Genomic DNA, 19,511 nt, shown 5'->3' with positions numbered 1-19,511 from the left:
GGGGCTTCCCTGGTGGCGTAGTGGTTGAGAGTCCACCTGCCGATGTAGGGGACGCGGGTTCGTGCTCCGGTCCGCGAAGATCCCACGGGCCGCGGAGCGGCTGGGCCCGTGAGCCATGGCCGCTGAGCCTGCGCGTCTGGAGCCTGTGCTCCGCAACGGGAGAGGCCGCAACAGTGAGAGGCCCGCGTACCGCAAAAAAGAAAAGAAAAGAAAAGAAAAGAAAGTTGACATCAAAATATCTGTAAAACACACTGCAAGAGTTTTAATAAACAAGCTGCAGAATAAGGAACAATGATTCCATTTTTGCCAAAAGAAGACTATTTATTTGTAAATGCAAGTATGTATATAAATGCATAGAAAAGAGTTCCAGAAGGAGACACAGCAAATTCAGGGTGGTGCCTACCTCTGAGGAAGGATAGAGATGGGAGGGAGGAAGATGTTCCCCTTGCTGTTGACTTGAACCAAAAGGACCGCCTGGTATTTCTCCAGCAAAGACGGGTTTATTCAGGATCAGAAGAGAACCGCAATTCGGGGTCTGCAGCCTGGTGAACCACCGGCAAAGTCTCCACATGGCATGGGAAGGAGAACATCTCACAGAGGGGAAAGGAAGTCAGGAGGGCAACAAAAATAGTAAACAAAGAGTCTGTGGTTGAGTCCTAGCAGGAAAGAAGGGAATCTTTTTTCTTTCTGGCTGGGCTCAGCTCTGAAGGCAGGGGTGAGAGCTCCCCCTGCTGGTCTCCCGGCTCTATTTAACTGAGGTTTCTGTTCATTAATTTCTTACACTATGTATACTTCTTTAAGTCGTTCGATTTTATTTATTCCAGTGGAAATCTTTTCATGTGTCTTTAATTTTTGTAACTAAAATGCAGGTTTAAAATCGAAAATACAGTGAGCATTTATGTGAGGTTGGAGAATTGGGTTTTGATTTCCCAGTGATATTCCAGTTATATGTTGATTTAGAGTTTGTTCTCTTAGCCTCCCAGTGTAGACATGAATATTGATACATCTTTAGCAACTGGTAGAGTTCCTGCCGTGTACACTGCTGTCCATTTCATTAGATTTGAAATTCTGACAACCAGAGAAAACCCTATGCTCTTCCTACTGTTCGGGCAAGCCTGTGGGAGCTTCTGGGCGGCCCAGCTGTGTGGCCACTGAGCTAATAAACTGCTGCCAAGAGCCCTGGCCTTCACCCACTGGGCAGGAGCTCCATATTCCAGGCCTGCTCTTGACTCACTTGGAGTGGTTTTTCTGGCCTCTAAGGATCAATCTATTCATCAAGTCATTAAACCATTTAGTCCGAATGCCAACCTATGGTCCCTTGAGCCAATTCTTTGTCCCTTAGGTCTCTGTCAATTACCCTGCCTAGGAGGGACCTTCAGGGATTCAGCCTGAGAAATAATGGGGGCCGGACGAGCACTGATCTAATTCCTAATGCAATGCAGGCTCCCCCTGAGTCTCTCTGAGGCTCAGCTTCTCTTCCTACGGTAGGTGTGCAACAGCTTATTTTCTACGCACCCAAATGGATTGCAGAGATGCTCATAGCACAGCCTGCAAACTGGCTTTCGCTTCTCAAATTGTCACCAGTTGGCAAAGAGATAACAAGCTTACACTACAAGATAACTCAGCTATGTCACTAAACACCCTGCGTGGTTCCCCTTCTCCTTCCCTTCCTCTCTCCTCTCTCTCTCCCTCTTTCTCCTTCCCTCCCTTCCTTCCTTTTGGAGATGGTTTTAATGAAGGAAGGAGTAGTGTACTGGATTACATTCTGGCACAAGCTCTTTGTGTCACTATGGATGGGCGATTTGGTTAGGGGCCAACTGAGGTCAGTGTGAAGCACTGGATGTGATGTCAATGCAGAGTGTGGTTAATATCGCTGAAGATAAAAATAGTAGTCCAGTTACTTACCGTTCGTTTGAGAATCATGCAGAGATTATACCAATGACCTTCAGTACCTGTGTACGAGCACACCTGCTTTGTTCGTTCATTCACTCATTTCTTGCTGTGCATCTATTAGATGTCTAGAACCAGGCTACAGTCTAAGTGTTGCTCACTGATATTTTTGGAATGAAGAAATGGCAGACCTCAATAGCAATTAAGTGGCACAAACAGTCTTTCTCAAACTAATGGCATCTTACTCTTGCTATGCAAAGATGGAAAGGAACATTGAATTGTATTAATGATTGTTCTATTACTAGGTGAGAATTCTGAATTCTCTGGCTTAGAAAGGATCTTAGAAAGACATCAATTTCCCAAAGAGATTAATCTGACCCCCAAACCAGGCAGTATGCCCCTGTGGAGAAGAAAAGTCAACAACAATGCAAATCAGGGGTGGAAGAAACGCCATCTGTGGAATAAAAACACAAAGGAGCCTCCAATGTCAACCATAGTTGTCAGGTAGGTGCCTAATTTTTGTCCTATGCAGGCATATTTAGACATGGATAGGGTGACCACAAACCCTCTTTATGCCTTAAAAAGCTAAAAAATGACTTAATGTTGTCTTTGGCATATACGGTGAGTGTGAAAACAAGCATTGCTCTGTATAAAAGCGCATGGGTCCCATTTTCACACCTCCCCGTGTCTGCAGGAGCCCTCAATGGGAGAAAACTCATGGAGACTGGAGCAGGTGTGTGGGTTCCCCACGGGCCATCGCATTCCAGGTCAGTGAGCAGAGACCTAGCAGGGCTGGAGAGGGATTCTTAGGGACCCAACCACCGGGCTGTAGGGCTTTTATGCTGCATGAATTGGGAAGCACCAGCCCACCCCAAGCATGACCAGGGACCTAGGATAATATCATATGAGTGGCAGAACTTCGGCTTTACACCTAGTCTACAAGATTTCTTCTTTTAAACGTAAGCATGTACAGCTATAAATTTTCCGCTTAGCACTGATTTGACTTTATCCCACAAGTTTTGGTATGTTTTTATTTCATTTGTTTCACGATATATTCTAATTTCCCCTTTGACTCATTGGTGGTTTAAAGGTGTGTTGTTTAATTGCTGTATATTTGTGGATTTTCCAGTTTTCCTTCTGCTGTTGATTTCTAGTTTAATTCCATTGTAATTAGAAAAAGATATATGATATTACACTTTTTAAATTTAGGGCTTCCCTGGTGGCGCAGTGGTTGAGAGTCCGCCTGCCGATGTGGGGGACACGGGTTCGTGCCCCGGTCCGGGAAGATCCCACATGCCGCGGAGCGGCTGGGCCTGTGAGCCATGGCCGCTGAGCCTGCGCGTCCGGAGCCTGTGCTCTGCAATGGGAGAGGCCGCAGCAGTGAGAGGCCCACGTACCGCAAAAAAAAAAAAAAAAAAAAAAAATTATTAACACTTGTTCTGTGGCCAAACATATGATCTTTCCTGGTTAATGTTCCATGTGCACTTGAGAAAAATGTGTATTCTGTTGTAGTTCGGTGTTCTGTACACACCTGTTAGGTCCAAGGGATCTATGGTGTTGTCCAAGTTCTCTATTTCCCTATTGATCTTGTCTGGTTTTCTATCCACTATTGAAAGTGGGGTATTGAAGTCTCCTACTATGATTGTAGGCTGTTTCTCCCTTCAGTTCTGCCAGTTTCCTTATATATATTGGAGCTCTAATATTAGTGTGTAAATGTTTATAATTGTTATATCTTCTTGCTGTCTTGACCCTTTTATCATATTATGTCCGTATCTTTTTTTTTTTTTCCGGTACGTGGGCCTCACTGTTGTGGCCTCTCCTGAAACTTCCAACATCTTGCTGATGTCCCTCTGCTTATTTATTTTTCCTAGTATTTTTTTCTCTGTACTTCACATTGCTTAGTTTCTGTTGATTTATCTTCTAGGTTCTTTGACTCCTTTGTCATCTACATTCTGCTAGAGTCCCTCCAGAGCATTTTTTTTTTTTTTTTTTTTGCCACATCACGCAGCTTGTGGGATCGAACCCGGGCCACCACAGTGAAAGTGCTGAGTCCTAACCACTGGAATACCTGGGATTCCCTAGAGAATTATTTTTAAATTTCAGATTTTCAGTTCTAAATATTTGGTTCTTTTTTTTTTGTAGTTTCTCTGATGAGAATTCATGTAGTTTTAATCATTTCAAGTGTGTTTTTCTTTACCTTGTGGAGCACAGTTATGAGAACTGCTTTAAAGTCTTTGTGGGACAATTCCAATATCTAGGTCATCTCGGGATTGACATGTGTTGTCTTTTTTCACCTTAGTGTTCACATTTGCATGGTCTTTTGTATGTCAATAATTTTGGATTGTATCATGGACACTGTGAATATTATGTTGCCTGGACCCTGAATTTTGTTGAATTATCTGAAGAATGTTGATGGTTTTGTTTTAGTAAGTAATCAACCTGCTTAGGTTGAGACTACAAGCTGTCTTGATCTTGTGTTAGTGGTGCTTAAAATCCGTTTACTTCCCAAAGCCTTTACCATGTTGGTTTGAGCCTGTCCCACTTGTGAACCTAAGCTGTGTAGGTTTATACCTAGAATTAGGGGAGCATCTCACTCCTTCTCTGCTCTGGGATTCTCCTCTCCAGCCCCAGGGAATCCTTTTCGTGGTTAGAGAGATGTTCTTCTTGGCCTCAAATTTTCTTTTGCCAGTCACACCATGGCAACCACTGCACTGCTGCACAGTTGGGCCTGCCTTTGGGGCATATGTCCCGTGCTTAGGACAGAGATCCTAGCAATGGTTTCCTAATGTCCCACAATCTCAGAAACTCATGGGCAGATGCTTCTCCACATTTTGATGCCTTACCACAATCCATCTGCTTTTGTTTAATTTCAGCATCCTCAAGCCATTGTTTTTCACCTTTTCCCCAGAGATGTTAGTTGAAGTCAGTGGGAGGGATGGGCGGCTCACGGGGACACAGTGGGGCTGGGACTCTCTGACCCTTACTGGGACTCTGACTCTGGAAAAGCTACTTACATCTCCATGCCTTGGACTCCTTACTTGTAAATGGGTAGCAGCAACAGCTTACCTCATTTTTAATTTTTGGCATTGTTTTTTGAGGACAAAATGTGCTTATGGGCATTAAGCACTAGAAACAAATAGTAAGTGCTCAGTAAACATGAATGGGTTATTACTATTAATATACTTCCTATAAGAGTGAACACTTTGCATTAGGATTTTACTGGAATAAAAAAATTAAGAAGTTAGAGGTTCGGTGGGTTGGCTATCTGGATGCTGATGCTTGAAGGAGGTTAAAAAGGAAGGAGGACATTTAGAAGAGCAAAATATTCCATGCCAATCCTACAGCCACTGGAATTAGACTCTTGTCAAGTGATTCATATGGCAGCCATCGAAACAGAAAGTCACAAGGACAGTTAAGGCAGCTTTCAGGTGTGCTTTTTATAAAGGACCACATTAAACGAGAATGAAGACTATACAATAAATGAGGAAATAATCCCTGATACAGAACATCACTTTCCAATGAAACGATCGAATCCCTTCATCCCTTTTTATCAAATTATAGGCGGGGGGATGAAACTAAGATTCTAATTCATCCTCTAGTAATATTGCTCCTTCTGTTTGCTCCCCCTGCCAGACGGCTGAAAAAGAACACGCAACCCACTGAAGATCTTGACTCGGTCATCCAGAGACTGTTGGTGTTTGGGCCGATCAAGTCAGTGAGCCTGTGTGGACGGCAAAGTGCAGTAGTGGTTTTCCAACACACGGTCTCAGCCTGCAACACTGTGAATGCCTTTCAGAGCAGGATGCCGGGCACAATGTTTCAGTGTGCCTGGCAACAGCAATTCACAGCGAAAGACGTAAGACTCCCCACTACCAAAAACCTACGTAAATTCTCAAAGCTGGTTTCACGTCATTTGTTTTTCATCAGGGCTCTAGTGAAGTATAATTTTATCATAACTGGTATCTTAGCACCACTGAAAAAAGGCACAGCGAGGTTTACTTAGCTCAGGAATTGGAAAGCAGAAATAGTAGCACAGCCCTTCCTTGGAAACGTTTAGCTTTGATGTGATGGCCGTCACAGCTTTGCTTTTTTGGACAGGAAGCTCAAGACGGCGTTCACGCACTCATCTGACAGCCACCTCTCCTGCAGGGTGCTGCTTTCTTCAGCATTAATCGCATGCAACTTTTCTTTCTCCCTATTTCTGATGACCTGTTTTGAAATTCTCATGGCCTGAAAAAATAAAACCAACAGTGAGGTTAAGAGGCGTTCTAAGAGGAGTGAGATTATTCTAGAATTCTGATGCTTGTTTCTCTGTAGTTCATTTGATCCTATGACACCTTAAGAAATATGTGTAGATAAGACACTGTTCCTCAAACGTTCGTGTGTGCACACATCCTCCCAGCAGGTGTGGGGCGGGGCTTGTGATCACACATTTCTAAGAAGCTGTAGATAGAAACCAAAGCTTCTGGCTCCAGGACCACATTTTGAGCAGTGAGAACATGACAAAATCAGTCACCAGCTATCACATATAAAAACGAAAAGTGCTGCGTGGTCAGAATCTCCTCAAAGTTAACCTGTCTGGCTGCTCACCTGGATCCAAGGATGAAAGTGCTGGCAAAGGTTGCCTATCAACCTCCTCAAAGTGGTGCCCAGAAAGAACCGCCCCTCTGTCTCCACAGCACAGAAATGGAATGGCTATTTGATAAGTTTTATAAAAATCAGCATTTCTAACATTATTAGGCTTGCTTTTTTTTTTTTTTTTTTTTTTTTTTTGGACTCAGGTTTTTGTGCTTGTGATGGTGGTGTCCCAAACATTGGACCACCTGGGGAGCCAGGCCTGCCTGGGCCACCAGGTCTCCTGGGCCTTCCGGGCCTGAAAGGAACGAGAGGAGATCCAGGCTTTGGGGGTGCACAGGGCCCATCAGGGGATCCAGTAAGTCTTACCAAACTTTGGCCCTGAAGGAGCAAATGGGAGCTTTTAAATGCCCCTCACTCCTCACCAATCACTTTCCTAAAACACATAAAAGAAAGATGGGGATAAAGCAGACCTTCAAGGTTTTGATCCGTAATATGAAGAAGTCTATCTAGGTATCTTGAAAGTCCCTTTCTGCTTTAACCTACCTATGTTCCCTCCCTTCCTCCCTCCCTCCCTTCCACAAAATGATTTACATTTGCCTAGAACTGTGCCAGGCCCTGAAGACAAGGTTCCCATCCTCAAAGATTTCAAAATGTAGAAAGGGTAAGGAAATAAATGGGCAATTATAATCCAAGATTTTTTTGGCGGTACGCGGGCCTCTCACTGCTGTGGCCTCTCCCGTTGCGGAGCACAGGCTCCGGACGCGCAGGCTCAGCGGCCAGGGCTCACGGGCCCAGCCGCTCCGCGGCATGTGGGATCTTCCCAGACTGGGGCGCGAACCCGTGTCCCCTGCATCGGCAGGCGGACCCTCAACCACTGCGCCACCAGGGAAGCCCTATTAGGCTTGCTTTTAATCTCAGATTTAGATGTGCTCAGAGCCAGCTGTCTTGTTTTTTAAATTGCTTATTCTCTTAAGGCAAACAGAAGATCTGCATGGTTCTTACAAGCAAAACAAAACACACAAAAAAACGAATACTAACATTTGGGGGGAGCTTTGAATATGCTTTCAGCCTGGCCCAAACTTCCTTCTGAAAAGTGCTGTCGGGAAAAACTTCAGTAACAAGTCCTTGGGCGCAGGCTTCCCGGGCTGTCAACTTCTTCCCAAAAACGAGCATCTCTGTTGCCTGAAATGAAAAGCGGGACTGAGACGTTAACGCGATGAAACGAGGCTCAGCTAACTTCAGGAGGAACTGCTCTCAGTAGAGACACAGGGACCCCTGCTTCTGGTCTGAGGTTGCCAGTATTTCTCATTAAGGGAGAAACTGATGGTGCCACAGGCAACGGTTTGCCAGCTTTGTGCTGAGACCATTAGCTTTCTGGACAGTTTGTAGAGGTTGCTGCTTCTGTGTTTGTCTACGATGCGGAGCAAAAAGAGCTGGGAGCCTGGGGCAGAAAGGCTGAGAGGCAGGTGTTGATTCTACGACACACGGCAGCAATGAGTTCCTGTTTTATACACTATAAACAATTATAAAACAAAAAGAAAAATCACCGTCATAGGAAATGCCAACCAACATTTAGGCACACCAACTGTCAAAATTCCCTTCCCTGGGGACTTCCCTGGCGGTCCAGCGGGTAAGACTCCACGCTCCCAATGCAGGGGGTCTGGGCTTGATCCCTGGTTGCGCAACTAGATCCTGCACGCCTCAATTAAGAGTCTGCATGCTGCAACTGAAGATCCCACGTGCTGCAACTGAGATGTGGCGCAGCCAAAATAAATAAAATAAATAAATAAATAAATACATATATATTTTAAAATTCCTTTCCCTGGAAATTCACACAGTGGTCTGGCTCTGACAGTTTTCTTTACCTGCCCAGGTACTCCAATGAGCTCCACTTAACTGAAGGAAAGTGAGGGAGACTGATGTTCAGTTTCTAACAATACTGGGGACACCAAGTGGATATCCTTTCCCATGTTTGCAATTTCTCTTCCAGAAAATGAAAGACGGTTTCAGAGTCAAATGTTCTAAGCCTTAGGGTTGGGTCTGCCCAAATTTTCAAAGTTCAAAGCTGTATGAGAATTCAGGGCACGTGACTGAAGAAAGAGATTTAAAAGGGGAATTCCTTGGGGGCCTAATGGTTAGGATTTCAGGCTCTCACACTGCCGTGGCCGGGGTTCAATCCCCAATCGGGGAACTGAGATCCTGCAAGCCGCATGGCATGTCCAGAAACAAAAGAAAAGAGAGAGATTTTAAAAATATACATTTTTTTCAATGAAAACCTAATAGCAACGAACAGAGGCTCAATTCCCACCACCCCCCTTTCAGATCCCGAAGGATGTTTGCTAAGCCTCTCCCTACCCCCGGCTCTCAGTCTTGTCATGATCCCCTTGGGGTCCTGCCCACCAAGGGTGGGCACCTAGGTTTCCATAACTGCAGGGACAGACCTGAGCGGCCACTGGGCCCCTTGGAGCCTTGCTGCCCCGTGGGACAGTCTGGAGAAAAGGCTGTGGGGGCCAGGAGCGGTGCTGGGAGCACAGGGCACCCAGCTGAGAGTCACCCCCAGTTTGGGGACAGAGCGTCTAAATTTCCCTGCGGACCAGAGGCTTCCCACAGCCTGGTTCCTCTATGTTTAAAACTCTTGGAGTTGGGGAGCAAATAGTTCGCTTCCGTCTGCTGCCTCTACGATAGAGGGAAAGAACAGAGAGTGTGGGGTTACTTTTGGAATGGAGATGACACTACATTTCGTTTTAAGGTTTCCAAAAATTACCTTGCTTGGGCCCATTATCTTCGGAAAAGTGTAAGAGGAGCATCCTTCTGGACTCTGGCCTAGGTGACTGAATGGAGTATGAAATGTTGCCTTTTTGAAGAGAGAAAAAAGAGAGACAAGAAAATCATCTTTTCACATGCGATTTCAAAGAAATCACTATTTGTTTCTATCCTCCTTACAATACTTAACTGAAGAACTTAAAAAAAAATTAGGGTTATTGTATTATTATACAGGCAGACCTCCTTTTATTGTGCTTTGCTTTATTGTGCTTCGCAGATACTGCATTTTTATTTTTTTCTTACAAATGGAAGGTTTGGGGCAACCCTAAGTCGAGCAAGTCTGCTGGTGCCATTTTCCCAACAGCGTTATTTTTTAATTAAAGCTGTTTTAAAATGTCTGATTGTTTTCTGAGACATAATGCTATTACATGCTTAACAGACTACAGTATAATGTAAACATAACATTTATATGTATTGGGAAACCAAAAAAGTCCCGTGACTCACTTTATTGTGATATTTGCTTTATTGTGGTGGTCTGGAACCAAACCCACAATATCTCTGAGGTCTGCCTGTATACACACAAAATCCACTCTTAACGTATGCGGTTTGATGAGTTTTAAACAAATGTATACAGTTATGCAGCCACTACCATGACCAAGATATAGAATATTTCTATCACCCCCCCACGCCAAAGTTTCCTCATGCCCCTTCTGCAGTCAGTCTCTCACCCTCAAGCAACCACTGATCTGATTTGTTCCTACAGTTCTGCCTTTTCTAGAATGTATATAAATGGAATCACACATTCTGTAGCCTCTTCTCCTTTTGTGGGCTTCTGTCCTCAGCAGAAGGCTCTTGAGTCACCACGTTGTTACTGCACATATTAGGGTTTGTTCCTTCTTATTTCTGAGAAGTATTCCATTGTATGGATGTGTCATAATTCGTTTATCCATTCACCAGTTGGAGCCACTGTGGTATTTCCAGTATTCTGGATATTATGAATAAGGTTATGATGAAGGTGTATTTTCAACTCTCTCGGGTAAATGCCCAGGCATGCAATTGCTGGGCTGTGTGGTTCATGTGTGGTGTAACTTTCTGAGATATTGCCAGACTATTTTCCGAGGTGCAGCAGGGAGTTCCAACCACTCCGCGTTCTCCCTAAACCTGTCGTTATCCTTAGTCTTTTCAATTTTACCCACTCTAGTAGGTGTGTTGCGGTGTCTCAGTGTGGTTTTCTTTTTTTTTTGCGGTACGCGGGCCCCTCACCGTAGTGGCCTCTCCCGTTGCGGCGCCCAGGCTCCGGACGCGCAGGCTCAGTGGCCATGGCTCACGGGCCCAGCCGTTCCGCGGCATGTGGGATCTTCCTGGACCGGGGCACGAACCCGTGTCCCCTGCATCGGCAGGCGGACTCTCAACCACTGCGCCAGCAGGGAAGCCCTTGGTGTGGTTTTAACCTGCTGCTCCCTAATGACTAATGATGTTGAGCATCTTTCCGTGTGTTTATCAGCCGTTTGCAGACCTTCTTTGGTGAAGAGTAGCTTGCAATACTTTGCCCACTATTTTTAAGTTGGATTTTGGTTGTCTTTTTTTTTTAAATTAATTAATTAATTAATTTACAGCTGCACTGGGTCTTTGTTGCTGCACACGGGCTTTCTCTAGTTGCGGCGAGCGGGGGCTACTCTTCATTGCGATGCGTGGGCTTCTCATTGCGGTGGCTTCCCTTGTTGTGGAGCATGGGCTGTAGGCACGTGGGCTTCAGTAGTTGTGGCATGAGGGCTCAGTAGTTGTGGCTCGCGGGCTCTAGAACGCAGGCTCAGTAGTTGTGGTGCACGGGCTTAGTTGCTCCTCGGCATGTGGGATCTCCCCAGGCCACGGCTTGAACCCGTGTCCCCTGCAGCGGCAGGCAGATTCTTAACCCCTGCACCACCAGGGAAGTCCCTACAAGTCCTTTTCTTAATGGTGTCTTTCTCACGTGTTTTTAAGAGCCATTTATACTTTCTTTTCTGTGGGCTATTTATTCCTCTCTGTCGTGTATTTTTATATTAATTTGTTGATCCATCACTTTATAGACACATTTTGTTTGTTTGTTTGTTTGTTTTTGCAGTAGGTGGGCCTCTCACTGTTGTGGCCTCTCCCGCTGCGGAGCACCAGACGCGCAGGCTCTGCGGCCATGGCCCGCGGGCCCAGCCGCTCCACGGCACGTGGGATCCTCCCGGACCGGGGCACAAACCCGTGTCCCCTGCATCGGCTGGCGGACTCTCAACCACTGCGCCACCAGGGAAGCCCACTTTATAGACACATTTAAAAAAATATATTAGAAAGGTTAACCTCTATTGTGAGTTGAAAAATTACTTCCTCAATCTGCCATTTGTCTTCATTTTGCCCCAGAGGTTTCTTGATTGGTTTTAAATACCAGAAACTACTTTAATATTGGTTATTTAGACTAGAGAGTCATTTGTAGTTTTTTTCTAGATGTCAGAAATAGTTTTGTGTGTTTCTTGATGAATGAAAAGTTCTTATGAAAGGAAGTTAACTTATAATCAACAATTCCGTAAACAGCATACTTAGACTTCATTTCCCATAATCAGGTATGGCGGGTTTTTTTTAAATGAATATTGCTAGAAGATATAAACATATAATGTACAAAGCATACAAATCAAAATAATAAAAGTATAAAGTAAATAGTTATTAATGTCACCTGTCTTCTCTTTTCCCCCCTGAAAGAAAGCGTATTGGAGAAAATGTGCTGAGAAGTCACAGCCTAAGGAACATGACCAGAAAACTGAAAGAAGAAGCCGCCCTTGGTAAGAGCCACAAACAGGTGCGTGGAAAGCTGATAATAAGCAGCATTTAATTCACTTATAAACATTATTATAAGCAATGGAGCAGTAGATGTAGTTAAGGGTTAGATGCTGGCGTCAGGCTGCCTGGTGACCCTGGAGCCTCTTAACTTCTCTGTGCCACGGTTTTCTCATCTGTAAAATGGGATGAGAGCACCTGCCTCGCAGGGCAGTTAACGTGGGCATTTACTGAACACATATAATGTGCACCAGCAGAGTGCCTCCTAGATACTGAGCGCTCAAAGATCTATTACTGTTATGATTTCTGCCTTTTTATTAACTCAAAGAGGAAATGTACTGTTTGCTGACAGAGAAGCTAATAGGCAGAGGCACTACTTATTGCCCATAATAAAGAATAACTTGGTTATATGGGTTAAATGTTAACCGACATTTAATATGGTATCTATTCATGAAGCCAGGAATGAGAAACCCTGTAAAATGAACTCCTCTCCACAGCTTCTTTCTTCTGTGTCTTTGCCTGATTTTAAATTGAACCGTGGTTTAATTCAGTTGGGTGAACTCTTAGCAGTGGCCACCATTTGTCAAATATTTTACTTTGGGCCCAATCTTTTAGCATACATAATATATACGCATTTCCCTCTGATTTCAATTTTAATTCAAATTGTATCGTTAAGATGGGAGTCCTAGAAATCTTTAAAATGATGATGTACATGACAATCATTTGGAATCCAGTGGGAGAATCGGGACAAGATTCAAATATGATGATACTGGCCTCCAAGTACTGAAGAATGAGACCCCAAGTTCAGGTCAGGAACTCCTGCTCCCACCCTGCTCAAAGCAGGTCAATTAATTGGTCATTTAACACACAGAATGTGACCGAAGACTGTTAATTTCTGCCTTTGAGCAGAAACTTCTACCTACAAAAGGTTAGGTAGCCTAGCGTCTAGACTTCCATTTGCTATTTTTATGGGAAAATTATGAGTAAAAATTAGATCTGACAATATGCCCAATCTCATTGAAAGGAATCCAGTAAAAGATGAGCCAAAGAGTTAAGGACCCTAATATACGGACCTTTTAGTGGAGAAAATACCTCTAAACAAAGCCAGGAATCTCTTCAGTGGTAAAAACCAAATGTTCCCTGCAAGGCTGTATGTACATTAGCAAATTTTACTGCCACAGAAGCAACAGTCACTCTAAGAATCTGATAATAACCCTAAGAGGTGGTTATTAGTTCTACAGTAAAAGTTCTGAGATAAACGTTCATCACAGTTTTGTTTATAAGGATAAAAACTGGAAATATTCTAGGGTTCCAGTGTCAGGGACTGGTTAAATTAGATAAGTTAAATAACCCAAATGTTAGCACTGCTTATCTGAGTGGTGAGATAAGGAGTGACTTTTAAATTAACTCTTTTCTTTGTACTTTTCCATATTTTCCAACATTTTATTTTCTACTATGACATATATTATGACTGTAGTAGGAAGAAAAATTAAAATCTATGTAATTCAATGGTGAACACGACTTCTCTGAGCTTTGGTTTTCTTATCTGCAAAGGAGGGAGTGAAGGTAGAATAACGCCTGAAAGTTCTTCCTTATTCTGGATTTATAAATTCCAGGATTCATTTACTTGGAAAAAATGATCAAATAACTCACTTGCATAACCTCCAAAGCAGCTATTTTTTGCCCCCTGCTAACAAGCTTTGAAGGTTCCTGACTATTTTAGAGTAAAAATGAACAAGTGTTGTGTAATAGGATTAGAGCACAGAGCCAAAAGAGCTGGGGCAAAAATGTTCACAACAATATTTGTGTTTAGGAAAATTCAAGTTAATAGTAAAGGAAAAAAAAAGCGTCATATTAGACTAATTCTTTGGGAAAAATTTAAATTCGGTCCATTCTACCATAAACCATATGTAATCTGTTTACTACCAGCAACAATAAAGGAGAATTCAGAGGATCTCTTTTTTACTTGCATAACTTCATACATTTCCGGGAGCTGACTTACCCTGTCGGTCGCATACACGATATCAAATAGCCCGAGAATGGTGACGGAGATTCCTACAGCTGGTCCATTTACCACTGCAACCAGAGGCTTCGGAAAATCTATGAAACAGTCGACAAAACCCCTACAGACGTGGAAATATAAAAGCATGTTTAAATATGCCAAAGTAGCATCACTGAAGTATGCAGGTGAGACAGGGTGAGTCTGGAACGTGCTTTTCTGGCCAGACTGCTGAGTTTCCCATAGCCCAGCAGTGCCTCTCTGCCCTGCCACCTCCCCGGCCTCTCGCACCAGGCTCCTCCCATCTGAACGGCACTTGAGGGAAACTCGCAGAGTCCCACAGGTCAGCCTTGGTTCAAATCTTTCGTTCTAGGCATTCGGTCAGGGACGTAAGCCAGCTGCAGACTCAGAGGCTAGGGTGGCCGCCAGCACGTGCTGTGGTATCACAGCTCGGTGGGCACCAGAGACGCAGCGGGGACTAATGAGGCGGGAGGAGGCGCCTTCACGCCCTCTGTGTTTTCCAAGACCATTTCAAGTCTCCTATGAGCAGCGATCATGGCAGTCACGCCTTCCTCTGGCCAGAGGAGAAGCTGCTAAATTCCTCTGCCTCAATATGGGAGAATTTAATTGGTAGCGGTAGTTGACTTGTATGCTTTCCAGTCAAATGTGGTGTAGGGAGGCCAGGAGAACGGGTAACAGAAGTTACAGTGATGGAGCAAATGCCCCCTACTGATAGAAGTTTGGAGAAATATGCTTGCCTAAAGTCACAGCCAATTACACGGAACCTAAGAAGTATTTATTCTACTTTGGCGCAGCTGAAGACCCCACACCGATAAGGATAAGCCCCCCGGGATGAGACAGACGTGCTCTCACCTCAGTAAAACGGCCCCGCTTCTGGCTTTCTCCTCCACTCCGCCAGGGGGAATATCCGTGAAGTTGGTCAGATCATTCCCACTACAATAATAGTCCCCATTGCCTGTAAACAAAATCCATGGATCCAGCACTCACTCACTCTATAGTAGTCACTGGGCATCTTGTATGTGCCAGGCTCTGTACCAAGCTCTGGAAATACACTGGTGGACCAGCTGGGGTCCTGCCCTAATTGACAGACCAGGGAGTCAGCTGGACCTTTAAAGACACACGAATAACAGTAGGCAATGCAACTATGATGATGCAAAGGGACACGAGGACAGGAGAGCAGGCAATGGGGCTCTGCTCTCACCTGGGGGTTCAGGGAGGGACTTTGCTAAGGCGGGAATGACTGGACTGAGATCTGAGGACACGGGAAGGGGTAGATGGAAAGAGGGTGGGGGGAATATTCTCCAGCGGTGACAGTATGTGCAAAGGCTCTGGGGAGGGGGGCACCCAGCGTAGCATGGGCTGAGAGAAACAGATGCCTTTAATCTTCTTTTTTCAGTCCAGACAAATTAGAAAACAGAATTTAGGAAACCTATATAACATGAATTAGAGAGGCAAGTCTAATTGCTATAATTGTAACTCTATACCTTAAAAATCAAGAATGAACTTTTAATTTTTTTAAATTTCTTTTTTATTTAAAACATTTTTTCATTACTATTATTTTTTTGGCTGCACCGTGTGGCACGTGGGATCTTAGTTCCCCGACCAGGGATTGAACCGGTGCCCCCTGCACTGGGGACACGGAATCTTAGCCACTGGACCACCAGGGAAGTGCCTGAACTTACTTTTTAAGTGTGCCTGGATGACATAAAATATTGGCCATTTTGTTGATTCTTAATCTTCAAGTCAGAGATTTCAATATATAGCTAATATACACGAAATTTTAATAGATTCTAAAAAAAGTAAAATTAGTAAAACCAATCATTTCTGATTATAATACAATAAACTAGGAATTGATAACAGAAATGGAAAACCAAAAAAAAAAAAAAATCCTTTCTGGAAATTAAAGGACCTACTATTACAACGTTTAGATCAAACAGGAACTGGAAAACGAACGTGAAGGATATACAGAAAATCACTACAGGAAAAGCGCTATTTATCAAAACCTAACCTTTCAGTTTCCTCACCTGTAAGATACAAGTAATAATAGGGCCTAACCTCACAGGGTTATTGCAAGAAAGCTTAGAAAAGTGAAGAATCAAAAAGCTATCAGATGAATTAAAATGCTTAGACCAGTGCTCAGCAAACAGGAAGTATGATAAAAACGTTAGCCGTTATTACCATTATTACGAAACCAGCAACTTCACTTCTAAGAATATAGCCTTTGGATTTTGCACATTCGCTGCAAGACATATGTCCAAGGATACCCTTGCAGCATGATTTTAATAGCAAAAGACTAAGTACGGTCTACCCATTCGTCAATACAGGAATGATGAAATAAATTACGGAATCCCAAAACTTTCATACTTTGTAGTCCTGCAGAGAAAAACTTAGATGTATACGTGCTGACAGAGAACAATTTTTCGGGATATGCTGTTAGGAGAAAGTGGGTATAGTATGTATGTACTATATGCTTCCTTTTATGTTTACAAGAGGCGGGGTACACACACATACACACATGGGCAGTTTCTGGAAGGCTCAGGAAAAGCTGAGTTTTTCTAGGAAGCAAGACTGGGGTTCCAAGGAGAGTGAGATTTAGTTTTGTTATATGCCATTTCACAGGTTTTGGATTTTTTTAAAAAACCATGTGCCTGTATTATACTTTTAGTTAAAAAAATGTTTATGTATATGTATAGCTGACTGACTTCGTTATAGAGCAGAAACTAACACACCATTGTAAAGCAATTATACTCCAATAAAGATGTTAAAAACATTTTTTAAATTAAAAAACCAGAAAACATTCTTCTCCTGTATCAAGCCAACGCCACCTCTAGACTGATTTTGTTGCCTCCATTCTCCGAGGTGTATTTGTGAAATACACGGCCCATGCTCAACTCTTCCCTTTCCTTCACCCCCTCTCATCAGCTGTTAGGTATCTCTCTTTCTCCCCATCTCCCTTTTTTACTGAAAGCTCTCTGATATCTCTATATAATATTATATATTTTACAAATTTTAATGAAAATTAAAAGAAAATAAAATCACTCTGGGAATTCCCTGGTGGTCCAGTGGTTAGGACGCCGCACTTTCACTGCCAAGGGTGCAGGTTCAATCCCTGGTTGGGGAACTAAGATCCTGCAAGTTGCATGGCGTGGCCAAAAAAGAAAATAAATAAAATAATAAAATCAGTCCTGCTTCCACTGCGTCAACACACGGTAACAGCTCCCGTCTCCCAAGTACCTGCTGTGAGCCCTGCCCTGCACTGTCTTGTGCCACCACCTCGACCATTCTGTGGGGTTAGGAAGACACTGTCTTCTCCATTCAGGAAGCAGAGGTCGCCCACAGGTAGTGAGGAATGAAGCCTGGATTTAAACTCCAGTTGATCTGAGTCCTGACCCTCAGCTTGCACCACTACACGCAGTGCCCCTTCCAGGTTCAACGACTTCCATTCTCTGAGTTCTCATCAGCCCAGGCCCAGGAGCATCCATCATATTTTCCACTTATTATCACAGTGCTGATATAATTGCTAACGCTTTTTATTATATCTTAAACATTTGCTATACTGTTGGTTTTCAGAGTTGTACTTTTTAATACTTGTACAATATATAGTCTACTGGATGTTCTATAATGTGCTTTATTATTCTGTCATGCAGCATATTTACAACGTTTTAGCATTTTCACAATTATAAGTAATGCTGCAAAGATTACCTTTCTTGCATAAGACCTTTCCTTTTTCTTGGATAATTTCCCTAAAATAAACTCCCATAAGTGGGATTCCTGTATCAAAGTATATGAACATTTTACATACTGTCAAATGCCCTTTCCTTAGCTACTTACACTTTTTATAGCCATTACACTGCTGTCAGCAAGGGAGTAGAGGCATTTATTCTACCATAACCTTGTCAAAATTGGGTATAACATGAAATTTTGCTAATTCAGGTAAGTATAAAGTGGTATCTCATCGTTTTGATTTCGGTTTGTGTTTATTAATCTGGTTGCATTGTCCTTGTTTCTTTAATGCCTGGACTTTCTCATATAAATTATCTGTTCATTTTACTCACCCGTTTATCTAATAGGTCTTAGTACTTTTCTTACCAATTTGTATCTGCTTTTTACGTGATAAAGATATCAATCCTGTGTCTATCGTATTTTTTATGTATTTAAGAATTAGAGTATCTTAGCACTAGGAAAGATATTAGAGCCTATTTACTCAATTTCCTACCTAGATGAAAATCCCCCCAAATAGAAATTTAACTAGAAATCTAAGAAAATGTCTCACCTGTTAAAACAGTTATGGCTGAATCATCCTTGCTTGCAGCCTCAAGTGCAAGCATGATGTCGTGATACATCTGTGTGAAAGGAAGACGAGGAAAAGAAAAAAACTCTGAAAATGCTAACCATCACCCAGGGGCTTCACTAAATATCAGTCTGCAAAGCCCACCCTCTGCAAAGTGCCAAACACTTACGCTGGCTGTATTTATAGAACCAGAAAGGCGGCCCGAAAGACTGAAAGGACTTCCATTCCTTTTATGATTACGTGGTGCGTATTCTGTACCAAGTGCTATGTAGCAGATGCTGGGGAACATATCCACGTTTTCCCCCCAAAATGAACAAGTAAGACACAGTCCTTGAGCTTTTGGAATTAATAGACGGGGATTAGCTCTAAAATGGGTGGAAAGAACAAAGCAGCAGAAAGCTCAGAGGAGCTGCCGGTCCTTTTCTAGGGCGGGGAGGATGGCGCGGGGAGCAGAGCAAGATTTCCAGGAAGCAGTTTTTCACTTGGGACTTCAAGAGAGCATGAGTGTGGCAGGCGGTCTGGGAGTGTTATGGAGGGTGAAAGGCTGGACTCCGTCAAGAACAGTGCACCCAACATTTCAAATCAGCAACGTCTCTGAAAATCTTGGACGTGTAGCTGTCATAGCTTTCAAGGCATTTAAAACAGGTGCAGTTTCTACCTTAGATGAGGGAGAGAATGGTGAAGAGCGTTGACGTTTACAGATACACATCCTTTACTGAAGAAACAGACGCATGGACTTTGCATAATGTATGAATGGAGGTGAAATCATTTCTACTGGGGGAGGGAATGAGGAATTAGTCCCATAATGACTACCGGGATGATGATGCAGCATATGACAGGGTATCTGGGGAGAGCCAGGCTTAAGGGATGGACAGATCATGGCTTCAACTTAGATCTTCCTGGTTATTAGTCATATGAGTTGGAGCAAATAAGTACTTAACCTAATTATTTTATCGTTAGGTAGCAATAGTGGTAGAGGCTCCTTGTGGGAATTAAACCTCTGTGTGGAAAGTACTGACACACGCGCCACTCTGTAAAGAGTAGTTATTACCATTACTACCATGGATATATAAAAATGAGTCAGTGGGCTTCCCTGGTGGCGCAGTGGTTGAGAGTCCGCCTGCCGATGCAGGAGACGCGGGTTCGTGCCCTGTTTCGGGAAGATCCCACCTG

At 43.4% G+C, this 19,511-nt stretch overlaps 1 protein-coding gene across 1 annotated transcript in view; it reads right to left on the bottom strand.

Moving 5' to 3' along the window:
- Nucleotides 1–5,964: 5,964 nt before the first annotated feature.
- Nucleotides 5,965–19,511, bottom strand: part of ECI2 (enoyl-CoA delta isomerase 2) — a 21,020-nt gene continuing 7,473 nt past the window's right edge. The window contains exons 5-10 of the mRNA XM_007452089.1: nt 18,321–18,390; nt 14,900–15,002; nt 14,030–14,150; nt 9,233–9,322; nt 7,507–7,650; nt 5,965–6,120 (exon numbers count right to left, since the gene is read on the bottom strand). Of these exons, the coding sequence (XP_007452151.1) occupies nt 5,965–6,120; nt 7,507–7,650; nt 9,233–9,322; nt 14,030–14,150; nt 14,900–15,002; nt 18,321–18,390 (684 nt within the window). The remainder of the gene's footprint in view (nt 6,121–7,506; nt 7,651–9,232; nt 9,323–14,029; nt 14,151–14,899; nt 15,003–18,320; nt 18,391–19,511) is intronic.

This window comes from Lipotes vexillifer, unplaced genomic scaffold (genome assembly GCF_000442215.2).
Source record: "Lipotes vexillifer unplaced genomic scaffold, Lipotes_vexillifer_v1.1 scaffold1162, whole genome shotgun sequence".
NCBI lineage: Eukaryota > Metazoa > Chordata > Mammalia > Artiodactyla > Lipotidae > Lipotes > Lipotes vexillifer.
Note: the sequence above shows the minus strand (reverse complement) of the source record. Positions and strands in the feature narration are given on the sequence as shown.